The following is a 21,005-nucleotide window of genomic DNA, read 5'->3' as shown; positions in this document are numbered from 1 at the left end:
TGCCTCTATAGTAGGGGTCGATGATGGCTATGGCGAGGTCTACCCAAGCAGACTTTATGCTTCTCCTCTCCGCCCAAAATCTTGTACTGGCATTGGATGTCCACAAGATTCCGAGAGGCCAAGCCCGTGGTCTTGAGCACCTTTTTATTGTTGGTGGTGTCCACCGTACCGAATATGTAGTCGGGGTTGTTGACAAACCTGATGAAATGCACGCAAGGCCTTGTGGCGTGGTAGACGAGGACATAATGACCCACGCACAGCTGGGCAACGACAACCTTCTGATCATGCCCGACACAACCGCCGGTGTACTCAAGGTCGAAGCTGACCACTTTGTACTTGTCAAAGGCAAGTAACTACTCCATGGTGTGGATGGAGTTCTCCACCCAGACCAGGTCATTGGTGTACACCACCGTGAGGTTCTTGAACCTTACGTGGGTGTCCACGTAGGCACGAATGGTGAACTGCCGCTCGGCGGCGGCGGCAGCCGCTGGGAGCTCCACCTTTGGAGTCGAGCAGGATATCCTCTCTGTATTCGGAGTCGTGGGTGTGTTTCTTGTGTTGTGGGAAAAGGTTGGGGAGAGACAATAGATTAAATGGGGGTTGGACGGGTTGTAATTGGCACGTCTTGTCACCACGTTTTCGGCGGAGGATTCCTGTGTAAGTTTGACCAGCACGCGAACACGCGGTTCGTTTGGCCACGCGGAGGCTCGAAGTGCCGCCAACGTATCGTTGGTGAGCCCATTCTCGCGCAACCACACAGAGCTTCCCCGCCCGGGTCGGTTGGGCGCGTGTCGGCTGGAAGAGAAGCTTCCATTATTGTGGGTGTTAAATGGCAAACAGTTGGCAAAAAGGAAGTGTGTGCAATGACTTAAAGCAGTGCGGACGTGAATGATCACTGTCGGTTGCGTAATATAGTTCGTTTGCGATGAGATCGGGAAGGGAAACACAAGTCAGAATGGTAAATAATCAAGTCGGTTACATGTTAAGGTGGAGATATCAATTGTCCATTACATATTTAAGTCAAAATAGTACTACCAAAATACGACTCTCATACGATGCGAGTTCACTGATTGCATCACAAATAGCATAAATATTTAAGTCAATATGGTGCTTTCTGATAGGAGTGGAGGAGTGGGAAGACAAGGATTATTTAGTTAGAACAAGGTAAAAGAATAGTGTATTGTTAATTAGAAGTTAATAGGTAGGAACATATTTAGTAGAGTCTGGAAATGAAATCATAATTATCTTCTTAAAAAGTACATAATTACTTCGACCAAAAGCTAAGCACCAATGCAGGAGTAGTTGCTAAGTCTTTTAATGGACTTAGCACCTCATCTAAGAACCATGCATTGGAAGAAGCCATGACTTCAATTAGATTGCTCTACGCACTACTAGTTTATAAATCAAAGTCTCATGAATATCTAAATTAACACATAATAAACATACTCAAGCATACATATAAGATGCACAAACTAGATAGCTAGGATAGTGTTGGACATGTACATATAATTCAATCCTGATCGTACCCACCAACAACGTAAACTTCCTCCAGGTACTCCGCGTACGCGACGTGCGCCATCCTGCGAGAATATTTTTGCCTCAAGGAGCCAACGGCTCATCCTCTAGCATGCGCAAGAACACTTGCAAATGTGGGGTGAAGCCTTTGGCACAGAACGAGCATCCAAAGCCCTCATTCTGGGTCCTGATACGACAACTTTGCGTTCCCGCATAAAGCTCACTGAGCTTTTGTTTCTTGTACCTCCTCTGGTCATATTTATCGCTGCCAACGTCCTCATATAGCACCTACATATATAATAAAAAAATCATGACATTGATGAATGAAATGCATAAAATGATATCACAAACGACTTAGTGCAGTAAAATTATTAACTAATGATTATAAATGCATGAATCGATTATTGTCAAACAAACAAAGAACCTTTAAGTAAGTACTACTTCCTATTATCACTAAAGGAGTTATCTAAGTGCTCTTATACAGTGTTTATTTACAAAGGGGTATTTGTATAATCATCTATGTAGCCGGATTATTAGCAAAACGATCATTTGTATGGATCAACCATTAAATCGGTGTAAAACCTTAGACAGAATATTAGCATAAACACTTGTACAGATGTCACTTATCATTTACCTAACAAACAATCAATGTGTACACACTACACGAATTTATTAGATCTTACTCTGATTACATGGATTGAAATAACATGAACCCTGGCTCTCCATTCCAAAAAAGGCGGAAACAGAACTAATCAAATATACCCTATAACATAATTACCAAAATAGGGGTCTAATCGATTCTCCGTCATCCTCGAAGTCGTCGTCGTTGGAGCGGTCATCAAAGAGGTCGTGGTAGTCTTTGTGCATCACCACCTCCTGTTAGGGAGGCACGATGGGGCTTACAACGCCATGGTCGCGCTTCTGTCTGTGCAAGACCTCGTTGGCGGGAAGGGCCCCAGCTTCGAACCCCACGCCACCACTCCCTCCGATGGTGCGCTTGATCACCATCTGATACACTTCCCAAAGTGTTTACGACTGGGAACACGGCAAAGATGCAGCCGCGATGTGTGAAGAGGGGAGTACGGCTACCTGCGATGTGTGAAGAGGGGAGTACGGCTACCTGCTATAACTAACGGCACAGACGTAATTAATATAAAGTGGTTGGGAGGGGCTCGCGGTCTTGTCGCATGCCTCCCATTATTTCACACACTGCTTGCATGTCTCCTGATGAGCCTGTAAAGAAGACAATTCGCACGCGTCCCATCAATTCACACACCAGCTCGCACGTCTCAAGCTCGCACGTCTCATGAAGAGTCAGGGTCTGTTTGGTTGAAGACTAATTTTGCCAAGCCAAAGTGTGGCAAGCCATCAAAATGTGGCAAGCTACAAAGTGTGGCTGAAAAAACGAATGCTAACTTCGACTAATTTTGCCAAGCCAAAGTGTGGCAAGCCATCAAAATGTGGCAAGCTACAAAGTGTGGCTGAAAAAACGAATGCCAAACTTCGACAAAAGTTGACAAAAAAATTGACTATGATAAATGGGTCATAGGGACAATAAAGTGTGGCAAGCCAAAGTATGGCAAAAACCAAACATATGCCAACTAAACTATGGCTGCCAAAATTTGGCTTAGCAAAGTATGGATGTGAATCAAACAGGCCCTCAGTATATCGGCCCGCTCGGACTGTGCGCATGCGTCCCGTCAACACACGGCAAACAGGACCATGGTGGTACGTAATATTTTGTTGGGACCAATGCACCGTCAACTCAAGTCTGCTCGGCAAGCGGTGCCATGGTGGTCCGTAATATTTTGTTGGGACCAATGCACACAGTTGAATACGAAAGTGGCCGGTCAGAGTCCCCGGACACGGGCTTTTGAGGAGTCCGATTTGCAAGATGTCACTGCAGATGCTCTAACACAAGGACAACTGGATAGAGCTTGGTGCAGAAACACTGTATGCATTTCTGCGACGTAGTGGCACCTACGCTCAACCTGTATTTGCAGGACGACTGCAAATTAGCAGGAAAAGTGGTATACTTCGTTTCAAAAAAGACAGATGTAGTATTTACAAGACAGAATAAAGCTCAAATCAAGGAGCTGCACTATATTTATCTTTGCTGTTCATGGACATTTTTACAATTTTCATCATCAAGAGCACACAAACCCCTGTTGAATCTGCCGCTGCAAAGAGAAACAAAAAGTTTCTATAACTACATATGAAAAAGCACTCACTGACCTCATCAAGCCTCAGTTCTTCGAGGAGGCTCTTTGAAGCAATCAACATTGCACAGGCCTATTGATCTAATCATCTCGCCAAGCCTGCCAAAGATTCCCAAAGGCATCAATGCAAAAAAAAAAAAAATGAATCATACAAAACTGGTTTGGCTTCAGAAAATGATCGTTACATAGTTTATGCTGATCGAGTGAATGGAAAAAGTATAACTCTGCATGATGGTGCAAGAGAGGAGGCTGAGGGAGGACCAACCTGTCAATGCTTTTCCTTGGTTTGTCTGTCTGTTCATTTTCATCTCTTGTCCTGTCAAATGTGTCGACACTTCTCCTTGATCTCTCCTTCTTATCTGTGCTCGACCTTGCCTTTTCCCTGACGCCTGTACTTCGCCGGTGTTTATATACACGTTTAGTGCTCAGCCTAGGATGCTGCTCGTGTCTTGAGCTCTGCCTCGATGGCTCTAACCTCTGTGAGGTCATCAAATGCACCTCAGAAAGAGCAACGCTATCTGATGGTTTTTCATTTCCAGCTAGCAACTTCTCACTCTCAGGTGTTGCTTCTTTTCCAGCAGGCAACTTCTCTACAGCTGACAGAAACTTCTTCAGATGCCTTATGTACACTGGGAAGGTCTCCAAGTTACAGTGGTCACCTCCCTCGATCCACAGAGGCTCATACTTCTGTTGGCTCAGCTCCCATATCTGCTTTCCATGGGAAAAATTGACAACATCGTCACTTGTACCCTGAGAAGAAAGGGAAATAGGTCACCAGATTATTTATCCGAAGCTATGCACGGATTACACAAGGGGCATATAAGATATGACTACAACGTGTGGATGTATTTAATTCCAAACTTACATGAATCACCAGAACAGGGCATTTAACAAGGGGAATTTTCTCGATGTTCTGTAACAAAGCAAATGTCTGTTAGTGTACACAAAGCAGGTCAGGTCTTTTAGTATTTCTCTTGATAGTTCAGCTAGCAAAGCAAACCTTATATATGTCAAACCAATATGTTTTCTTCACAGAATACATGACACGCAGGCCAGAAAGTATGGGACTATGCAGAACAACTGCTCTTATGTGATGCAAGTGAGCAGCTAAATCAACAGTGGGGCCACTACCAACAGATTGACCATAAAGAACAATGTCTTCTTCCCTAGTCCCATAAACCTCCACAAGGCATTTATATGCAGACTCTATGTCAGCAAATGTATTAGCTTCACTTGCCTGAAAATGGAAGGTGCCAGAAAGATTGTCTCAACGGAGTTTATTTTTCTAACCATGAGATAAACAAATGGAACTACCTTCCATAAAAACATATGGAATTAGCCGAATGCAAAAAAGGATCCCTTAACCAAAGCGCTCATATGGGAATCAGATTTGTGGCCTCTCCATGACAAAAATATTAAGCTATTAAATGATTTGTACCTGCCAAAAACATTTTTAAACTATTCTAATATAAGCAGGTATTGCTCCTCTAGCGACAAGTTAGAACATTAGTTTCAAGAAAGAGCAGAAAGTATTATTAACCTTGCCTGATGACCGTCCATAACCAGAATAATCATACCTGCGAAAATTGAGCAAATTATTATAAAGGCACCAAAATGAGGTGTTGATACATCAATGATCAATGTTACCATTAAAAGTTGTAAAATGAAGAATAACATGGCTTGCTAAGGCATCAAGGAGAACGTAGGCTTGTAGCATTGCAGCATTATTCAAGTAGCTTACCTAGAATGACTAAATCCTCACACAGGTGAAGCTGTACATGGCATGCAACGATAAAGGTGTTATGACCCGCGTACACTATAGCCGGAGGAGGCCCAATGGCGCAGGCAGTTAGAGGCTTGGCCCAACTTATCATTATTTTTATTAGCACATCAGGGATTATATAAGCACATGTAAAGACTCGTTTTGGAGATAAGAAGTAGCAATCATAATTGCACGGCTTCTGCCGAGGCCCCCAAAACCCTAGCCACCCCTGGGGCCCTTCTCCCGAACGCAATCAAGGCGCCCCAGCGCCGTCACCCGTGCCTCCAGCCTCGCCAGCCCTCCTTCCATCCCTACAACCTAAGACCACGTCCTGGTAGGGGCCCTGCCCATATCAATCTGGTATCAGAGCCAGGTTACTACGGAAAGTTCACCCGGGAGTTCGGCCTCATCACGGCACCGCTCACGCGACTGCTGCGCCGCGACGCCTTCGCCTGTGACACCGACGCGGCCAAGGCCTTCCAGACACTCAAGAAGGCGCTCACTACGGGGCTGGTCCTCCAGATGCCTGACTTCGACAACCTGTTCACGGTGGACTGCGACGCCTCAGGCGTGGGGTTTGGCGCCGTCCTTCATCGGGGCGCGGGACATCTCGCGTTCTTCGGTAGGCCTTTCGCCGCGCGCCATCACAAGCTCGCGGCTTACGAGAGGGAGCTCATCGGCTTGGTGCAGGTGGTGGGCCACTAGCGCACGTATCTACGGGGGCGGCCGTTCCTTATTCGCACGGATCACTACAGCCTCAAGTTTCTGTTGGACCAGCGCCTATCCACCGTTCCGCAGCACCAGTGGATCAGCAAGCTCTTCGGGTTCGACTTCACAATCGAGTACCAGCCAGGTCGCCTCAACACCGTGGCGGACACGCTGTCCCGCCAAGACGCCGACCACGACACGGATGTCGTCGACACCGAGGGGGTTGCTCTTTGCATCACCTCGGGGCCCTCGTTTGCCTTCATCGACGACATCCGCCGAGCCACGGCGACAGCCGCGGATGCGCAGCAACTCCGTCAGCGCCTCGAGGCGGGCGAGTTGCAGGAGCCATGGCACCTGGACGACGGCTTACTCCTACACGGGCGATCTCCGCCACCAAACCATTCTGCTGGCACACTCGGCCAGCCACGAGGGTGTGCAGAAGACCCTTCACCGCCACCGAGCTGACTTCTACATACCCGGCGACCGTGCGCTGGTGCAAGACTGGGTGCGGGCATGCGTGACTTGCCAGCGCAACAAGACGTAGACACTGCAGCCGGCGGGACTACTCCAGCCCCTTGAGGTGCCCTCTCAGATCTGGGCTGACATCTCCATGGATTTTATCGAGGGACTTCCTAAGGTGGGCGGCAAGTCCACCATCCTCACAGTGGTTGACCGCTTCTCCAACTACGTGCACTTCATCGCGCTCGGCCACCCCTACACCGCCACCTCTGTCACGCGTGCCTTCTTAGACGGCATCGTCCGCCTCCACGGGTTTCCCTCCTCGATCGTCAATGATCGCAACCCGGTGTTCACCGACCATGTCTGGCGCGATCTTTTCCGGATGGCGGACGTAAAGTTGTGTCTGAGCACGGCGTTCCACCCATAGACCGACGGCCAATCCGAGGCGGTCAACAAGGTGATTGTTATGTACTTACGATGTGTTACAAGAAATCGCCCACGCGCCTGGGTGGACTGGCTTGCTTGGGCGGAGCATTGCTACAACACCTCCTACCACTCCGTCCTGCGTGCCACACCATTCAAGGTGGTCTACGGTCGTTCGCCACCACCCATTCTTCCGTTTCAACCGGGGACGGTCCGGACTGAGGCGGCGAGCGACCTTCTGCGCAGCAAGGATGAGATCCTTGCCGAGGTACGTCGGCGTCTTCTCCAAGCCAGCAACTGTCCAAGAAATACTACGACGCCCACCACCGCAAGTCGGAGTTTGCGGTGGGTGATTTGGTGTGGCTGCGACTTCTCCACCGCACCACTGTAACACCCTGGATTTTGCTCATTTCTTTTTTCTTTTGATTTTGGTCTGGATTTGCTTTTCTGTGGCTTGGTAGTTTTGGAACCTAAAGGGATCGCCCTTGATTTCTCTTCCCTAGTGGCTTGCCAACCTTTAAACCATCAAGACCTTGTCATTTCCATCTTGGACCAATCTCAATAATCTTTTCCCTGAGAATATTCCTTTTTCTATTAAAGGAATAACCATGTTGCTCTGGGTTGTGAAGCAACCCACATTTCTATCATTCCAAAAATTCCCAAATAATTCTTATAAATTTCTTGGGTCATATCTTCCTCAGATATGACAAAATCCTTCCTTGTCATGTTCAAAAATATTTCATCAATATTCCTTTTCTGATTCTGCCCTAGCTGTCAAGTTGTGAAGCAAGTACCCTTTATATGTGCTTTCTTGCTCTCAAACTTTTTGGGCACTCTTTCCTATCCATATCATTGCCTCATGACAAAATTCAACCTCATTTGGCTAGTAAATATTTCTTGGCAAATTTTCAAAGTTCCTAATCCACATGAAGCTTTGTGAAGCAAGTGCTAGCTAAGTGTATTCAAATGAGTTGAAATTTTGCAAGACCCTTCACATGCTCAATTAACACTGCCCACAAAATTTGAGCATCATCCCTTCAACTATGTGAGCGCAACATCAAATCTTTGTCTCTGGTCATTATTTTGGATTGTGAAGCAACTGTACTTTATGTTGCTCCATAATTTCTGAAATTTTACCAGGACATTCTCCTACTTATAAAACATCTCTCCACCAAATTTGAGCTCATTCTATCTAACCATTTCCCCTCAGTAATTTTCCTAAGATTCTGTCCAGTAGGATGCTGTGTGAAGGAAATACCATTTTGGTTTATCCAGATGGTATGAAATTTATACAGTGTCTTCATATGCCAAAATAACTAGCCTCCTCCAAATTTCAGCTCCATCCCTGTTGATATGTGAGTGCCACATCAAGATTTGTATTCTAGACCAGATTGGCCAGTTGCAAAGCAGCTCTATTAAATCTTGGTCTTTTTCTTCTCAAACTTCCCAGGATTGTAGTCCTTCTTACCCTTAACCTCTCAGACATCATATTTGGCTCTTATCATCCACCTGTTTATCTCAGTAATATGGCCAAGTTTGCTACAGCAAACTTCCAGTGAAGCCTCCCATCTCCTCTTAGCTTCTTTTGTCTATCTATCACCTCAGAGGGACTAGTCCTTGGAAGGACTCGCTGCTAGACAACACGGTGCATGCAAGGGTGCACCGCGAGCGCCAGCTCACGTGGTGACCACGCCTTTGGCATGCCATATGCACGCTCTGGCAGTGGAGCCCTCGGTCCCGTCCGTTTCCCCCTCTCCCTCGACACCTAGCCATGTCTAGGGGCTTCCCCTCGACGTCGTCTTCCTCCTGGACCCCTCTCCCCCTCTAGTTTCTTCCTCGCCGCGTCGCGACGAGCTCCGCCCGTGTTCTAGCAGTGACCGCCGTCGTTGTCTTCTCCCCCGAGCCCTCCCGAACTTCCCAGACCTCGCCTGAGCCCTCCCCATCCCTCCTAGAAGTTGTTCGAGGCCGCTACCGGCCAGACACGTCGCACCGGAGCTCCAGTGCGTGGCTAAGATTGCCACGGCGGCCGTCCTCATCTCCTCTCGTCGGCCGCCTATATATAGCCATGGCCTCGAGCCTCCCCAAGCATCCCCAGCGCCCACAGCATCCTCCTAGTCTCCTCCCCGGACAGTCATTTGAGCTCGAAGAGCCCCTCTGGCTCTCCACGGCCGCCACGGTCGCCGGCGAACCTCGCCTAAATTCGTGCCACTCCGGCCTCCTCCTCTCCTTCCGAGCTCCTCTCTGGACCCTCCACTCCACGGCAATCACCCCGATATGCCCTTTCCCGGCCGATTCCACTACGGAGCACCTCCTCCACCGCGGAGCCGTCGCCCTCGGCCACCGTTGCCGTGGCTGACTTCGGCCATCCCGGCGCCCTCTCCGCTACCCACGGGCGCGGTATGGAGCGGCACATCCATCCCCGGCGGCGTCCAAGCCCGCCGTGGCCTCCCGTCACCGGTGCTGGCGAGGACGAAGCCGCAGCTGCTCCCTGTCGGGGAGAAGGAGGGAGAAGGAAGAAGAAGAGGGAAGGAGAGAGAAGACCCGACAGGTGGGGTCAGGGACCACCTGTAGGCGACTGGAGGCCTGCCAGGCTGGATAAGTGGAGGCGCCCTCCCGCAAAGCCGTCTTTCTGCACCGAAGGCGTATTTTCTAAAATGCGCTTTCACCCTCTGCCCAGCCGCACTGCTCAGGGACCCGGATGTGAATATCTTTATTGCAGATCAGGCAGTCAAACCCTTATATCTTTTTACCCGTAACTCCGATCGAGGTGATTCCAAAGCCCACGTCTTCGTCTCATCGAGCACGTCATGATGGTATCATTTTCATTATGTGTTCGCATTCTGAAAATTGCCATTTTGCCCTTGCCTCTAAACAGCCCCTCCGAGAGAGAACTGTTTACGGCAATCAATTCCGCGGACTCTCCACACTTCTCCCCGATGGTTCCATCACCCCAGTCAAGCCACAACGCTCATTTGCATAATTGCATTGCAATATCATAGTTTAACCAATTACTATAATCGCAATTATAATTATTTCTAGTACGGATTATATTATGCAATGTTTGAATAAATTCTTGAATAGGTGACTACCATGTTGAGTACGGGATTGTTAGTAACTAGTATTTTACCCACTAGTTGATGCCATGACATTGAAGATTACTGTCTATGATTATTTTAGGTTTCATCCGGCAGTTGGTGGATACGAATCAATAGCAGTGGCTTGAGCTTATTGGTTATTGGATTACTATGATATCGGAGTGTCAGCTATGACAGAAATATTATTCGGGGATAAGATAATTAGTTGGTTGGTCGAGAGTCACCTGTCCGGGCTTATCCATGCAACCACATTTGTCGGTATGGGATGGCCTTGACTTGGTCTGATCGCGTGTTCTTTTATCGGTACCACCAAAGAGGGAAGGTTATGCGCGCGTGCTACCCTGGCCCGGTAGGCGGCGATAACCTTGTGAGCCCAGTTGAGTTATGTGGGTACCCTTCCCCGTTTGGGACAGTTTAGTTTGGCCACGACGATGGCAGGTGTCATGAGGACACAGGGGCCACCCATGGCAGGACTCCGGGGGAGGATGAATGCCGGTGGTACGATGGGAGAGTCACGGGCCAGGCAGGTTTCATTGGAGCAACGCTGGTCCACCCGAATGGGATCACGAGGCCAGGTACTCCATGGTGTGGGTAAAGTGCGCAACCTCTGCAAAGTGAAAAATCTATTCGAATAGCCGCATCCACGGTATTGGACAGCCCGTCCAGACCTCAGTAGGTGGTCAACCATAACCATAGTAGTAATAATAATGATGGAAGAACTCGTCTGAGTATGGTAGCAGTTGGGCATCATGCCGGTGACAAGTCTTGGTGTCCGTCTTGAGGATATTCGCTGAAGGTTCTTGGTGAGATCACGAGTTGGTCACCAGAGTACGGTGAGAGTAGCCTGGTATGGTTATTTTCAACTATCCCTTCAGTGATGATAAATCTTTACCTAATCTTAATTGCTATGATGTTGTCTTGTCTTAATGCTGAGGTTTGTTGTGAGCTTGCGAGTACATTCAAAGTACTCACCTGGCGTGTCATGTCAGTTTGCAGGTCATGCCATAATTGCGTGCTTGTCGAGGATCCCGAGTTGCGAGCTAGGATACGCGTTCCAGCCAGAGTCCCTGCGGGGTGGAGTCCATCACCATCGTCATTGTTCCGTTGCTAGCGTAGAATTACCATAGGCAGGCGTAGTATCGTCGTGGCGATGTAATCCAAGTACCCTTGTAACCTTTTCCACAGTAATAAAGAGCTGATTTGTTCTATGCCAACAGTACCGTATTCCAAAAGACTTGTTCCTGGGCTGGAATACTGGGAGTTCCGGTTTCCTCTGAGCCAGGGTGCCACAACCACGCAGTACCTGGACCCACGAGCCAAGCGCAAGCTCGGCCCTCGCTACGCAGGGCCGTTTCCGTTTTTGGCGCGCATCGACAACGTCGCCTACCGACTTCAGCTACCGTCGGGCGCCCGCATCCACGACGTCTTCCATGTGGGTTTGTTGAAGCCTTTCTGCGGCGAACCGTCGGCGACCGCGCCGGCTCTTCCCCCAACCACCGACGTTCGTCTTCTTCCGGGTCCAGAGAAGGTGTCGAAGGCCCAGCAGAGCCAAGGTGTTTGGCGCCTGTTGATCCAGTGGCAAGGCCTTCCGGAGGAGGACGCCACTTGGGAGCAACTCTTGGAGTTCCACTAGCATTTCCCTGACTTCCAGCTCGAGGACGAGCTGTTTGCGCAGGCGGGGAGAGATGTTATGACCGGCGTACACTATAGCCAGAGGAGGCCCAATGGCGCAGGCAGTTAGGGGCTTAGCCCACCTTAGTTAGGGGCTTGGCCCAACTTATAATTAATTTTATTAGCCCATCAGGGATTATATAAGCACATGTAAAGACTCGTTTTGGAGATAAGAAGTAGCAATCATAATTGCTCGGCTTCTGCCGAGGCCCCCAAAACCCTAGCAGCCCTTGCGGCCCTTCTCCCCAACGCGATCACGGCACCCCAGCGCCGTCGCCCGCGCCTCCAGCCTCGCCGGCCCTCCTTCCATCCCTACAACATGAGACCACGTCCTGGTAGGGGCCCTGCTCCTATCAAAAGGCATTTACACAATGGGCACCCAATTCAGTAGTCAACAGGTCAGGCTAACATAAAAGGCATAGTAACAGTCTGTGAAGATCTGTTCAAATTTTATGCGGCCAGCTATTGTCTGTTATAAGCTGCAAACCTCTAACTGGTGAAAATTAACTGCAAAATGGTCTGGTTTTGTAGTAATCAATCCAACAAAAATCTTGAATGCATCATGCAGACTGCACATCACCTCTATTGGACTATTTATCCTACATTAGGCATTCATCCATTATACGGTACACAACGTAAGAAGGTGAAATATTTGTCTTGAGGGTGAAATCAGGAAAACTGCAAATGAAGGTATTTTAAGTCAGTTATCACATATAATTTCAGCTCAGATGGCATCAGAATAAACACCGTGGGTGGGAAGATTGACCAAACCGAATTTCAATTTGATGAGGAGCAAGAGTGCACGTTTGCTAGAAACCGAAATTGTCTGCTTTCCATTAATTTTAGTGCCCTAATTTGGGAGAGACAATAGCTGGTCTCACTGACCTTATATTATATGTTGGCTCCGCATTTTGCTTTTAGCTGTAGTTACACTAGGGGCGTGTTTGGTTCCCTGCACTGCATGTGGCTCGCATCCACCATGCAAAAACTGGATGTTTGGTACACTGCATGGTCTTTTGAGCCTGGCCCATTGGATGCAAAAGTAGGCCTCTCAGCCAGGCTGAGGGAAACGCAAGTTTCCTGCGTAGCTCGCGTGCAGGTCGTTGCCTCGCTCTTTCCTTCCTTTTCCCAACTTTTGCCATAGCCGCCACCGTCCTTGTTCCTCCTCCATCGAGCTCCGCCGCCGTTCTCCGCCGACCTCCGTCGCCGCCCTCCTCATTCGTCCTGGACGAAGCTCCGCCGTCCTCTACCAAGCGGCGCCGTCGCCCTCGTCAAGCCGCCGCACACCGGCTCCTGTCGCCTCGCGCTGCCACATGCCGGATCCCGGCGCCTCGCGCTGCCATAGGCCAGATCCGTCATCTGGAGTCACCGCCGCCGCCGCCCTTGTGAAAGCTCCGCCGTCCTCGACAGTCCTCCTCAAGCGCCGGCGCCGCCCTTGTCAAAGCGTCGCAGTCGTCGGTCGTCCTCCTTAAACGCCGGTGACGCCCTTGTCCAAGCGTCGGCGCCACCCATTTACACCATCTGGATGTCACCTCATACATCCATACCATGCAAAGTTCAGCAAACACTATCTCGGCTCATCGTTGCATCAGTCCAACCAGGCCACACTCACCCAGCATCCTCCATGCGATGCAGCCTAAAACTACACAGGGAACCAAACACGCCCTAGAAGATGCCTTGTGCACTGCAGTGAGATTTTAGCACAAAATGAGAGGAGTGAAAAAGCTGAGGTTCTAATAATTCCTTGAATGTGACAGGCGGGTAAGAACACGCAGAGAAATAAGCAATAAATGGCTAGCTGGTATTAGCTTTATAAGAAACTAGTATTATAACCCATGCTTTGCCCCAGTTTTTTTTTTGGGATATTTCAACGAAAATCTTATTCCTACGTACAAGTTACTACAAAAACTCTACCTACTGGTTCATTTGGATCATAACTACCCAAACGATTTTAGCTAACGGTTTCCAGATTTAACTAGTACGTAAACCTTTCGTAAAAGAGAGTGGATTTTCAGCTCCCGGGTGCCTAGGCACCCTCTATGAACAGTAAAATCAAAAGAAATAGAAAACAAAATAAGAAAAATCTGAAACTTTGCAGCATCAAAGATGATGAAAGTTTATAGGTGTTTGCAAGTTTTCATGCGAAAAAACTATTTGAGGAGCTCTACACACGGAAAATATTTAAATGCTTGAAGTTTTGAGCACTTTTTAGCTGTAATCTGAAACTTGTTTGTACATCTTTCTCTACATGATATTTTGACATGAAAACTTGTAGGAACCTACAAAGTTTGATCATCGTTGATGCTGTAAAGTTTCAGATTTTTTTGATTTTGTTTTCTATTTTTTTGATTTTACTGTTCATAGAGGGTGCCTAGGCACCCGGGAGCTATCACACCTTTCTCTTTGTAAAACCCTTATGTATGAATAGCATTACTCTATTGACAATACGCTTATACTAGCAGCACTAATAAATACTATAAAATTAGTCTTTACGGTCTGTTATGGCCCCATGAACAAAATATGTCTTTTCAGATACAGAGTTTTATTCCTACATAATAATGGTATAATACATCCCTCCTTCATAAAACTAAATAAATTAAGATTAACACAAACCCAATATTATAACTCCATCGAGTTTGTGTATAATCAAAACCCATCTTGAGTTTCTAATGTCTAAGGATTAAATATCTTGACTTAGCTTGCAATCTAGTGACACGAACCCGATATTATAGCTCCATCAATTTTGTGTGATTATTAACTTGTAGATTATAGTAATGGCATGCCTTCATACCCTGTATTGTGAGAGTATCCAATGCACCAGGGCCTGTGGTGCTCCAGGTGTACCCAGTCTCAGTGCACTCATCTAGAAGTCGTAAAACATTCTGAGGAAAAAGAAGCAGCATGTGGGCACAATATACACCAACCATGCTATGGAGTTTCAATTTAAACTTAAAACACGACTCTCTTAGTGAATAGTTGCTACCCTAAATTGGGGTGTGAATTGGCCCATTATCTCAATTGACAATGTATTTGTCATCTTTGTTTCACAAGTTATGTTTCAAATTTGGATTTGGTAGACGTTGCCACCGTGTCTATGCACTCTATTTTTTTTTTTGAGCTCTTTGAAGTTCTAAACATGGTTGCACCATGACCTACATATATTAAATTACATTTCTATCGCAGAATTCATTTTATTTACAGAAACCTAGTTACTTGTTTGCAACGGGACTATAAGGGCCATGATCAAGAAGGCTTGACAAATACATCAAGACCCTTTGCCCTGAAGCTTCTTAACACTTCCTTTTTACCTCATTCAGTTTATCTTCTCCAAAAGATGCATAGTATAACTCTGTTCTTGTGTTGGATTGAGACGTGGTAGGAGTGTCAGTTGGTTCAATACGCGCAGCAAACTCAGTTTAAGCCTATTAGTCTTTACCATGAGCAGCCTGAGCCTGATGACAAATTAAAACAACATGGGTCATCTACAAAACGTGCGCTAATACTAGGGTGAGAACTGAGAACGTATTCAGAGCACCAGAGCTTTATGGCCCTTACAGCCACTAGCCAGATGACGACTATTTCATCAACCAAATATAATACGGAGTACTTTCTATAAAAAACAAAAATCAGAAACAACCAACTAACTTTTTCTTAATATAAATTCCAAAGGGGCTACTTTTAGCAAGCACGACCAGTCATGCATCAACTCAGAATCTAACCATTTGCTCATAAGATGACCCAATCACTGAAGCTGCATTCTTGCTCCCTCAACTAAATGCAAATCAAGATGAGATAAATGGGCCAAGTAAACACACGAACACTTACCCCATGATATTGACGTGGAGGCGAGCGCTGAACTCTATGAAGAGCTCATACATCTTGCCGAGGTCGGCAGCATTGCCGTGCGAGTACAGTACCGTGAGACTCGCCTTGGGACACCCTACATACATGGCGATAATTTCCGTGCCCCGCCGCGTCCGGAGGCGACGTGCCTCCACCCCCTCCCTCCACGGAACCCCCGTCATCAACACCCTCCTAGAAAGCGCAGCAGCATCACTCCCCGCCGGAGCCACGCCCGGCGGAGGCGGCTCCTCGTCCACCACGCCGTAAGACGGTGGGTCTGGCGGGAAGAAGGCGAACTTAGCGGCCACCGAGGACGTCACACCACCCATATTCGCTGACCTCAGACCTGCGGCGGCAGCGGCATTAGGGTTGAACTCTCCGGTCTGGGGAGGAGGAGGCGCCAGGGAAGGCGTGTGGCCGTGGAAGTCGACTTGTTTCAGGGGCTTTAAAGGAAAAAGATCGGTGCGCGGGCTTCGCTGCCTAGGGGCTATATGGAAGTACTGAATTTACTCAGGGACTCTGTTGTAACTCCTGGAAAGTACAGGGGGTTTACGGAGGGGAGGGGCTCCCTCTTATCAATATACGGAGTATTTGATACGTAGAATCTACCAACATTCCAAAAAAAAAAAAACAGAACCGCTAGCGGAGAATTAGGAGGAGAAATTGCCGGGAGAATTAAAGCAAGGGCGACGCTAGGCAGCCGGCCAGCCCAAATTTCGGTCACGCGTCGCGCGAGAGTGCGATTCAGCCATTTTTTATGCTGGATTTGGTATCTACAACCTATAAGAGCAACTCTAGCAAACCTCGCAAAATTTAAACCCGTAAAACGCATTTACGATTTCACTTAAATCTCGTTTACGGGTCAAAAATGAGCGCGGACAATAAAAACCGTAAACAAAACTGCATAATTTAAAAATATAGTTTCACGAAAATTTCATAGTACATGCTACATAGGTTACATACTACATAGATTACATAAAATGAGCTCAGTCCTCCTCGTCGGAGCTGCCGAGGTCGATGCACATCGCCTTCTCCTCTTCGCGGATGCGTCGCCACTCGTCGTCCTTCTCCTTGGCAGTGATGTTGGCCTCGACCGCCTGCCGCCACTGGAGGTCTTCGATCTCCTCATCGTGGCGCCGACGCTCCGCCTCCTCGTGCAAACTGCGTTCGGCAATGGTTGCCGCAACGGCTTTCACGTCGACGACGAAGTCCTTCGGCCCGACGACTCCGCGGCGGTTGAGCTCCTCGGGCTCCTCCTTGACGGCGACGACGTCCTCTGGCTCCTCCGACCACTGCCTCTTCACAGCGAGAAGGGGCGAGCCCGAGGAGGAGCCCGTGGCGACCTGCCGACGGTCGTACTCCTCCGTCTCCCGGACGCGGAAGCTCGCCGGCGACGAAATGTTGCGGTTGGTCCACCTCCGGGCCCCGCGCTTCCTCGCGGCGTCCGACCGGACGCGCCGCTCGCGCTCCGGGTCGCTTCCGCCGCCGGAGCCGCGTCCAGAACTCCACATTGCGGCTGAAGGCGAGGGAGGTGGTCGCCGACGACGAGAAATGTGGGGAAGGGGTGGGGAATCGCGGGGGCTCGGCGACGGCGGGGGATAGGGTTTCGACCCACAAACGCACCGCGAAACCGTAGATATAGTGATCGGGGCGTGCGTTTTGCAGGCCGCGGTAAAAAAATTTACGGGCGGGGCGAGTATGCGGGATCTGTTCTGGACGAAAAAATGAGCCTAACCCGCATAGTCGCCGGACTTTTGCGGGGTCTGCTAGAGTTGCTCTAAAAAGGAAACCCCTAAAAAGAACGATGACATATCCAACTATAAATATAGGAAAAATCTAATTGATAGTGTGCGCACGGTTGCGTGCTGCGTTGCCGTGCGGCGGGCAGACTGACCCATCTAATCTAAGCATATCGCGTGTTAGATTAGGAAGGAAAAAAGAGATTTGCATGCTACAGACAACGTGCGATTTCCTTTGATGTTTGAAATTCAAAAAAAAATTGTCTACAAAATCGTTAATTCAATCGATGATCCGCTTTTACTATTGGCTTTCTCGCGACGAGTTCTTCGAAACTAGATCCCATGTCGATATGTTTCGTCAACTATTTTTTTTTCGTTCGTACTTGCCACATTTTTTGACCCACTTGCCATATTATTAACCACTTACTTGCCTCAAAAAAATAACTTGATTGTCACTTTTTAATGTTTGTTTCATACAAAAGCCTTGTAACAGATTTTATTATACATGATATAAAAGCATGTCATTGACTGTGTTTGCCAATTTAAAATATATCAACTTGTCATATTTACATACAACTTTGTCAGAAAACTATTTTTGTATGCTTATTAATTTAACTATGCCGAGTTCTCATATTTACAAACGATGACCAAAAAGTATTTTTTATGGTTATTGGTTTTAAATATGTTGAGTTGTCATATTTTTACGCGTAATCGTCTAAAAAAGTTATTTGTCTTTGTCAGTTTGATTATGTCGAGATGCCATATTTATTCACAATTTCTAAAAATATGACGATTAAGTTATTTTTTATCACACAAGTAAGTAATTACTAATATGACAAGTAGTACAACAAATGTGGTAAGTACAAGCAAAAAAAATATTGTCGAAACATGTCGACATGGGTTCTAGTTTTGAAGATTTCGTCGAAACAAAGTCAACGACGAAAACGGATCATCAGTCGAATTAACGGCTTAAAAGATAAAAGTTTTGAATAATGCATGTACCTTTTTTCCTATTTTTGTGTGAGGCTTTGCATGCATGCAGTGATCCCTTTTTATACTTTTATGATTCCCTGCATGCAAGCACTTTAGTCTCAGCCTGCCATAGCGTTGAATGACTCACTGAAATGGAGAAAGAAGAGATTATAGGATGGATGAAAGTGGTGACGTACGCAGTAGGGCCGTCACACGGGAAGCCCTGAGTGGGGCGCCGCTGCCTAGTGGCCTTCATATAAAACGTCTAATCATATTATCAACAATCTAATTACATTGTTAATAAAACTTTAATTTCCTCGCTAACTAACGAAAACACTCCATGCTGCTAACGAAAACACCCTTTCCGTTAACAGAACAGCTCCCCTCGCTACTACGCCTACATTGAAACCGCCCCAGCGCCCCCACCCCCGCGCGCTCGCCGTCGTCACCTCCCCCGCGCGCTCAGTGTCGCCGCCCCCGCTCGGCCGCTCGCCTCACGCCTCGTCCATGTTGAAGAGATGCCTGCTGCTACTAAGCCCCGCCCCTCGGCCCCGCTGCATTCCCCCGCACCCGCCGATTCGACCGTGATTTTGGTGAGAATGTGAAATCCCTCCTTTTGCTCCTTTTCAATCTTTCAAAACAATTTATTCATTGTTGTAGCTTTCATTGATCTTCTCTTCATTATGATTAAATTTCTCGTCGCTTCCTCTAATGATCCAACTAATTAATAAGAGAAAAGAGGAAGAAGAAAATGTATGACACAAGAAGAGATGCCTCTAGAAGCAGCGGAAACAAGTTTGCCTTGTATCTCTTTCTACCATTACATATTTTTAGAATGTGCAACTCTTAATTGAATATTTACTTATTACCGTCATGTATATAGGGAGATCATGATCATGACAAATGATGAAACATGCACTCCCAAAAGAGAAGAGGAAGTGAAGAAAAAGTTTTTTTTCAGAAAGGCGTTTATGAGAATCCTACAGTTCGGCTTTACTTAAGAGATGGCAACTGTCCTATATATAAATAGTGAAGTTAGCAGCTACTTATTTTAACACTTGTGATTCCATTATATGAGTCTACATAATGCATGTGCATCGTCCTACTAAATGTGAGTAATTACATCTTGAATTCTTTTTTTTGCAAAAATACATCTCGAATTCGTTGATGGGGCATGATTTTGGTCCGTACTTTGTATGGATTGACTGTACAAAGTACAAATATTATGCTAATAATATTTTTTGTTTGCAGCCAATATAAAATATTTTATCACCGGGTCCATTTTTAACTCTAATTTCAAAATCAAATTTGTGATATTTTTTGTTGTATATAAAATAAAAATCAACAAAAAATTTAGAACCCTACAACAAAACCCCGCACGTTGTGCGGCGGATCCAGCGACCGTCTTTTATGACATTTTCCCACGTTGTGTGTCCACATCCATGTGCTAAAAAAGGCAAGTCCACCTCCCGTCATGTTGCAGCCACCCGCCCCGTCCGCCAGAAAACCCGACCCCGCCACCATGGACATCGCTTCCCCTCACCAGGGAAAGCCTACGCCCAGCAGTGTCCCTGTTCTTGCCTCTCCTTTACACATGGAGATCATAATTGTTGTATAAAGAAATTGTTGCTTGTTGAAATGTATCTTGTCTATTGCCTTGCATCTTGCTTTCGCAAAAACAACAGGAAAAAGAATTATAAATTTTTGTGTTCGTAATCTATGCATAAGTAAGAACACGTCATAAAAAGTTGCTGTAGTTGCTTACAAAAATATACAAAAAACCTAGTTACTGAAGACTAGTTGCTTACAGAAACACAAAAGAAGAAAGGGAAAAGGCCTAAAACAAGTAATAGAAAATTTGCATGCATATTTGTGAAGGAGGATTTATGAAAGCCGCCCGTTGAGTTTTGGCTGTGTTTCTGGTGATTTCTGAAATAAAATGCCCCTATTCATTGAGTTTTATTCTAAAACTTGTTTTTGTTTTACATTTTTTCGTTTTTCGTATTAATTACTTCCCTATATTTGTCTTCTAAAATATGCAGATGGTCACTCTTGACCTCAACGAGACTTTGTTCAACGTGATGATGGCCCTATGTACTACACACAAGCCCAACCTGAAAAGTCCCAACTTCTATCGAAGAGGTGGATGAGACGCCGGATATGTGTTCTCCTCCTGTCCAAGATATCGTCGGTGTGGAGTTTCATGTTGTAGCGGCCGCTGCTACTGGTGCGTCTGATGCGACGACAACTGCTAACACTATCATGCCCGCCCGTGCCATGTTCAGCCCAACTGCAACTCTGCCTAGTGATGGTGTGCAAGGTCTTACAGGTGGTGCTCGCTTGTTTGCTTTTGATGAGAATGAGGTGTGATCTAGCCCACGGGAACCTTATATCGGCATGGAGTTTGACAAAGCTAGAAGCATCTAGGTTGAGGAAACCTTGCATGCCACGGGTGGGCGAGTTTTGGTTTGGCTTAGGACCGGCGATTCCGGGGGATGCGTGGTGTTCCCGCCTCGCTAGGCGACTTGATCGCCTGGTTGAGGCGACCTAGCACGCCACAGAGTGGACGAGTTTTGGTGTGGCTTAGTATCGGCTATTT

At 47.1% G+C, this 21,005-nt stretch overlaps 1 protein-coding gene across 4 annotated transcripts; it reads right to left on the bottom strand.

Annotated features, from left to right (window-relative positions):
• Positions 1-1,366: 1,366 nt before the first annotated feature.
• LOC123407807 (alpha/beta hydrolase domain-containing protein 17B-like) lies at positions 1,367-16,140 on the bottom strand. 4 transcript variants are annotated; one of them, XM_045101033.1, is made up of 7 exons: positions 15,678-16,140; positions 5,275-5,311; positions 4,735-4,971; positions 4,600-4,647; positions 4,000-4,484; positions 3,751-3,833; positions 1,367-1,803 (listed from the first exon to the last, which is right to left on the bottom strand). In XM_045101033.1, the coding sequence occupies exons 1-6, from the start codon at positions 16,022-16,024 to the stop codon at positions 3,755-3,757; spliced, it is 1,233 nt and encodes a 410-aa protein (XP_044956968.1). In that variant the 5' UTR covers positions 16,025-16,140; the 3' UTR covers positions 1,367-1,803; positions 3,751-3,754. The 4 variants fall into 4 exon arrangements, with proteins under 4 accessions (XP_044956968.1, XP_044956966.1, XP_044956965.1 ...); XM_045101031.1 differs by lacking the exon at positions 1,367-1,803 and adding an exon at positions 3,029-3,506; XM_045101030.1 differs by lacking the exon at positions 1,367-1,803 and having other exon boundaries at positions 3,593-3,833; positions 15,678-16,139.
• Positions 16,141-21,005: the final 4,865 nt, after the last annotated feature.

Source organism: Hordeum vulgare, chromosome 7H (assembly GCF_904849725.1).
Source record: "Hordeum vulgare subsp. vulgare chromosome 7H, MorexV3_pseudomolecules_assembly, whole genome shotgun sequence".
In the NCBI taxonomy this organism is placed as follows: Eukaryota; Viridiplantae; Streptophyta; class Magnoliopsida; order Poales; family Poaceae; genus Hordeum; species Hordeum vulgare.
Note: the sequence above shows the minus strand (reverse complement) of the source record. Positions and strands in the feature narration are given on the sequence as shown.

Bases quoted from the DNA above. Each gene is read 5' to 3' on its own strand.
- LOC123407807 (XM_045101033.1), bottom strand. From the start codon at position 16,024: ATGGGTGGTGTGACGTCCTCGGTGGCCGCTAAGTTCGCCTTCTTCCCG. The intron at 4,648-4,734 runs GTTTGCTTTGCT...GCTTTGTTACAG, and splicing joins ATTGGTTTGACATATATAAG to AACATCGAGAAAATTCCCCT. The intron at 4,485-4,599 runs GTAAGTTTGGAA...CTTTCTTCTCAG, and splicing joins GCCCTGTTCTGGTGATTCAT to GGTACAAGTGACGATGTTGT.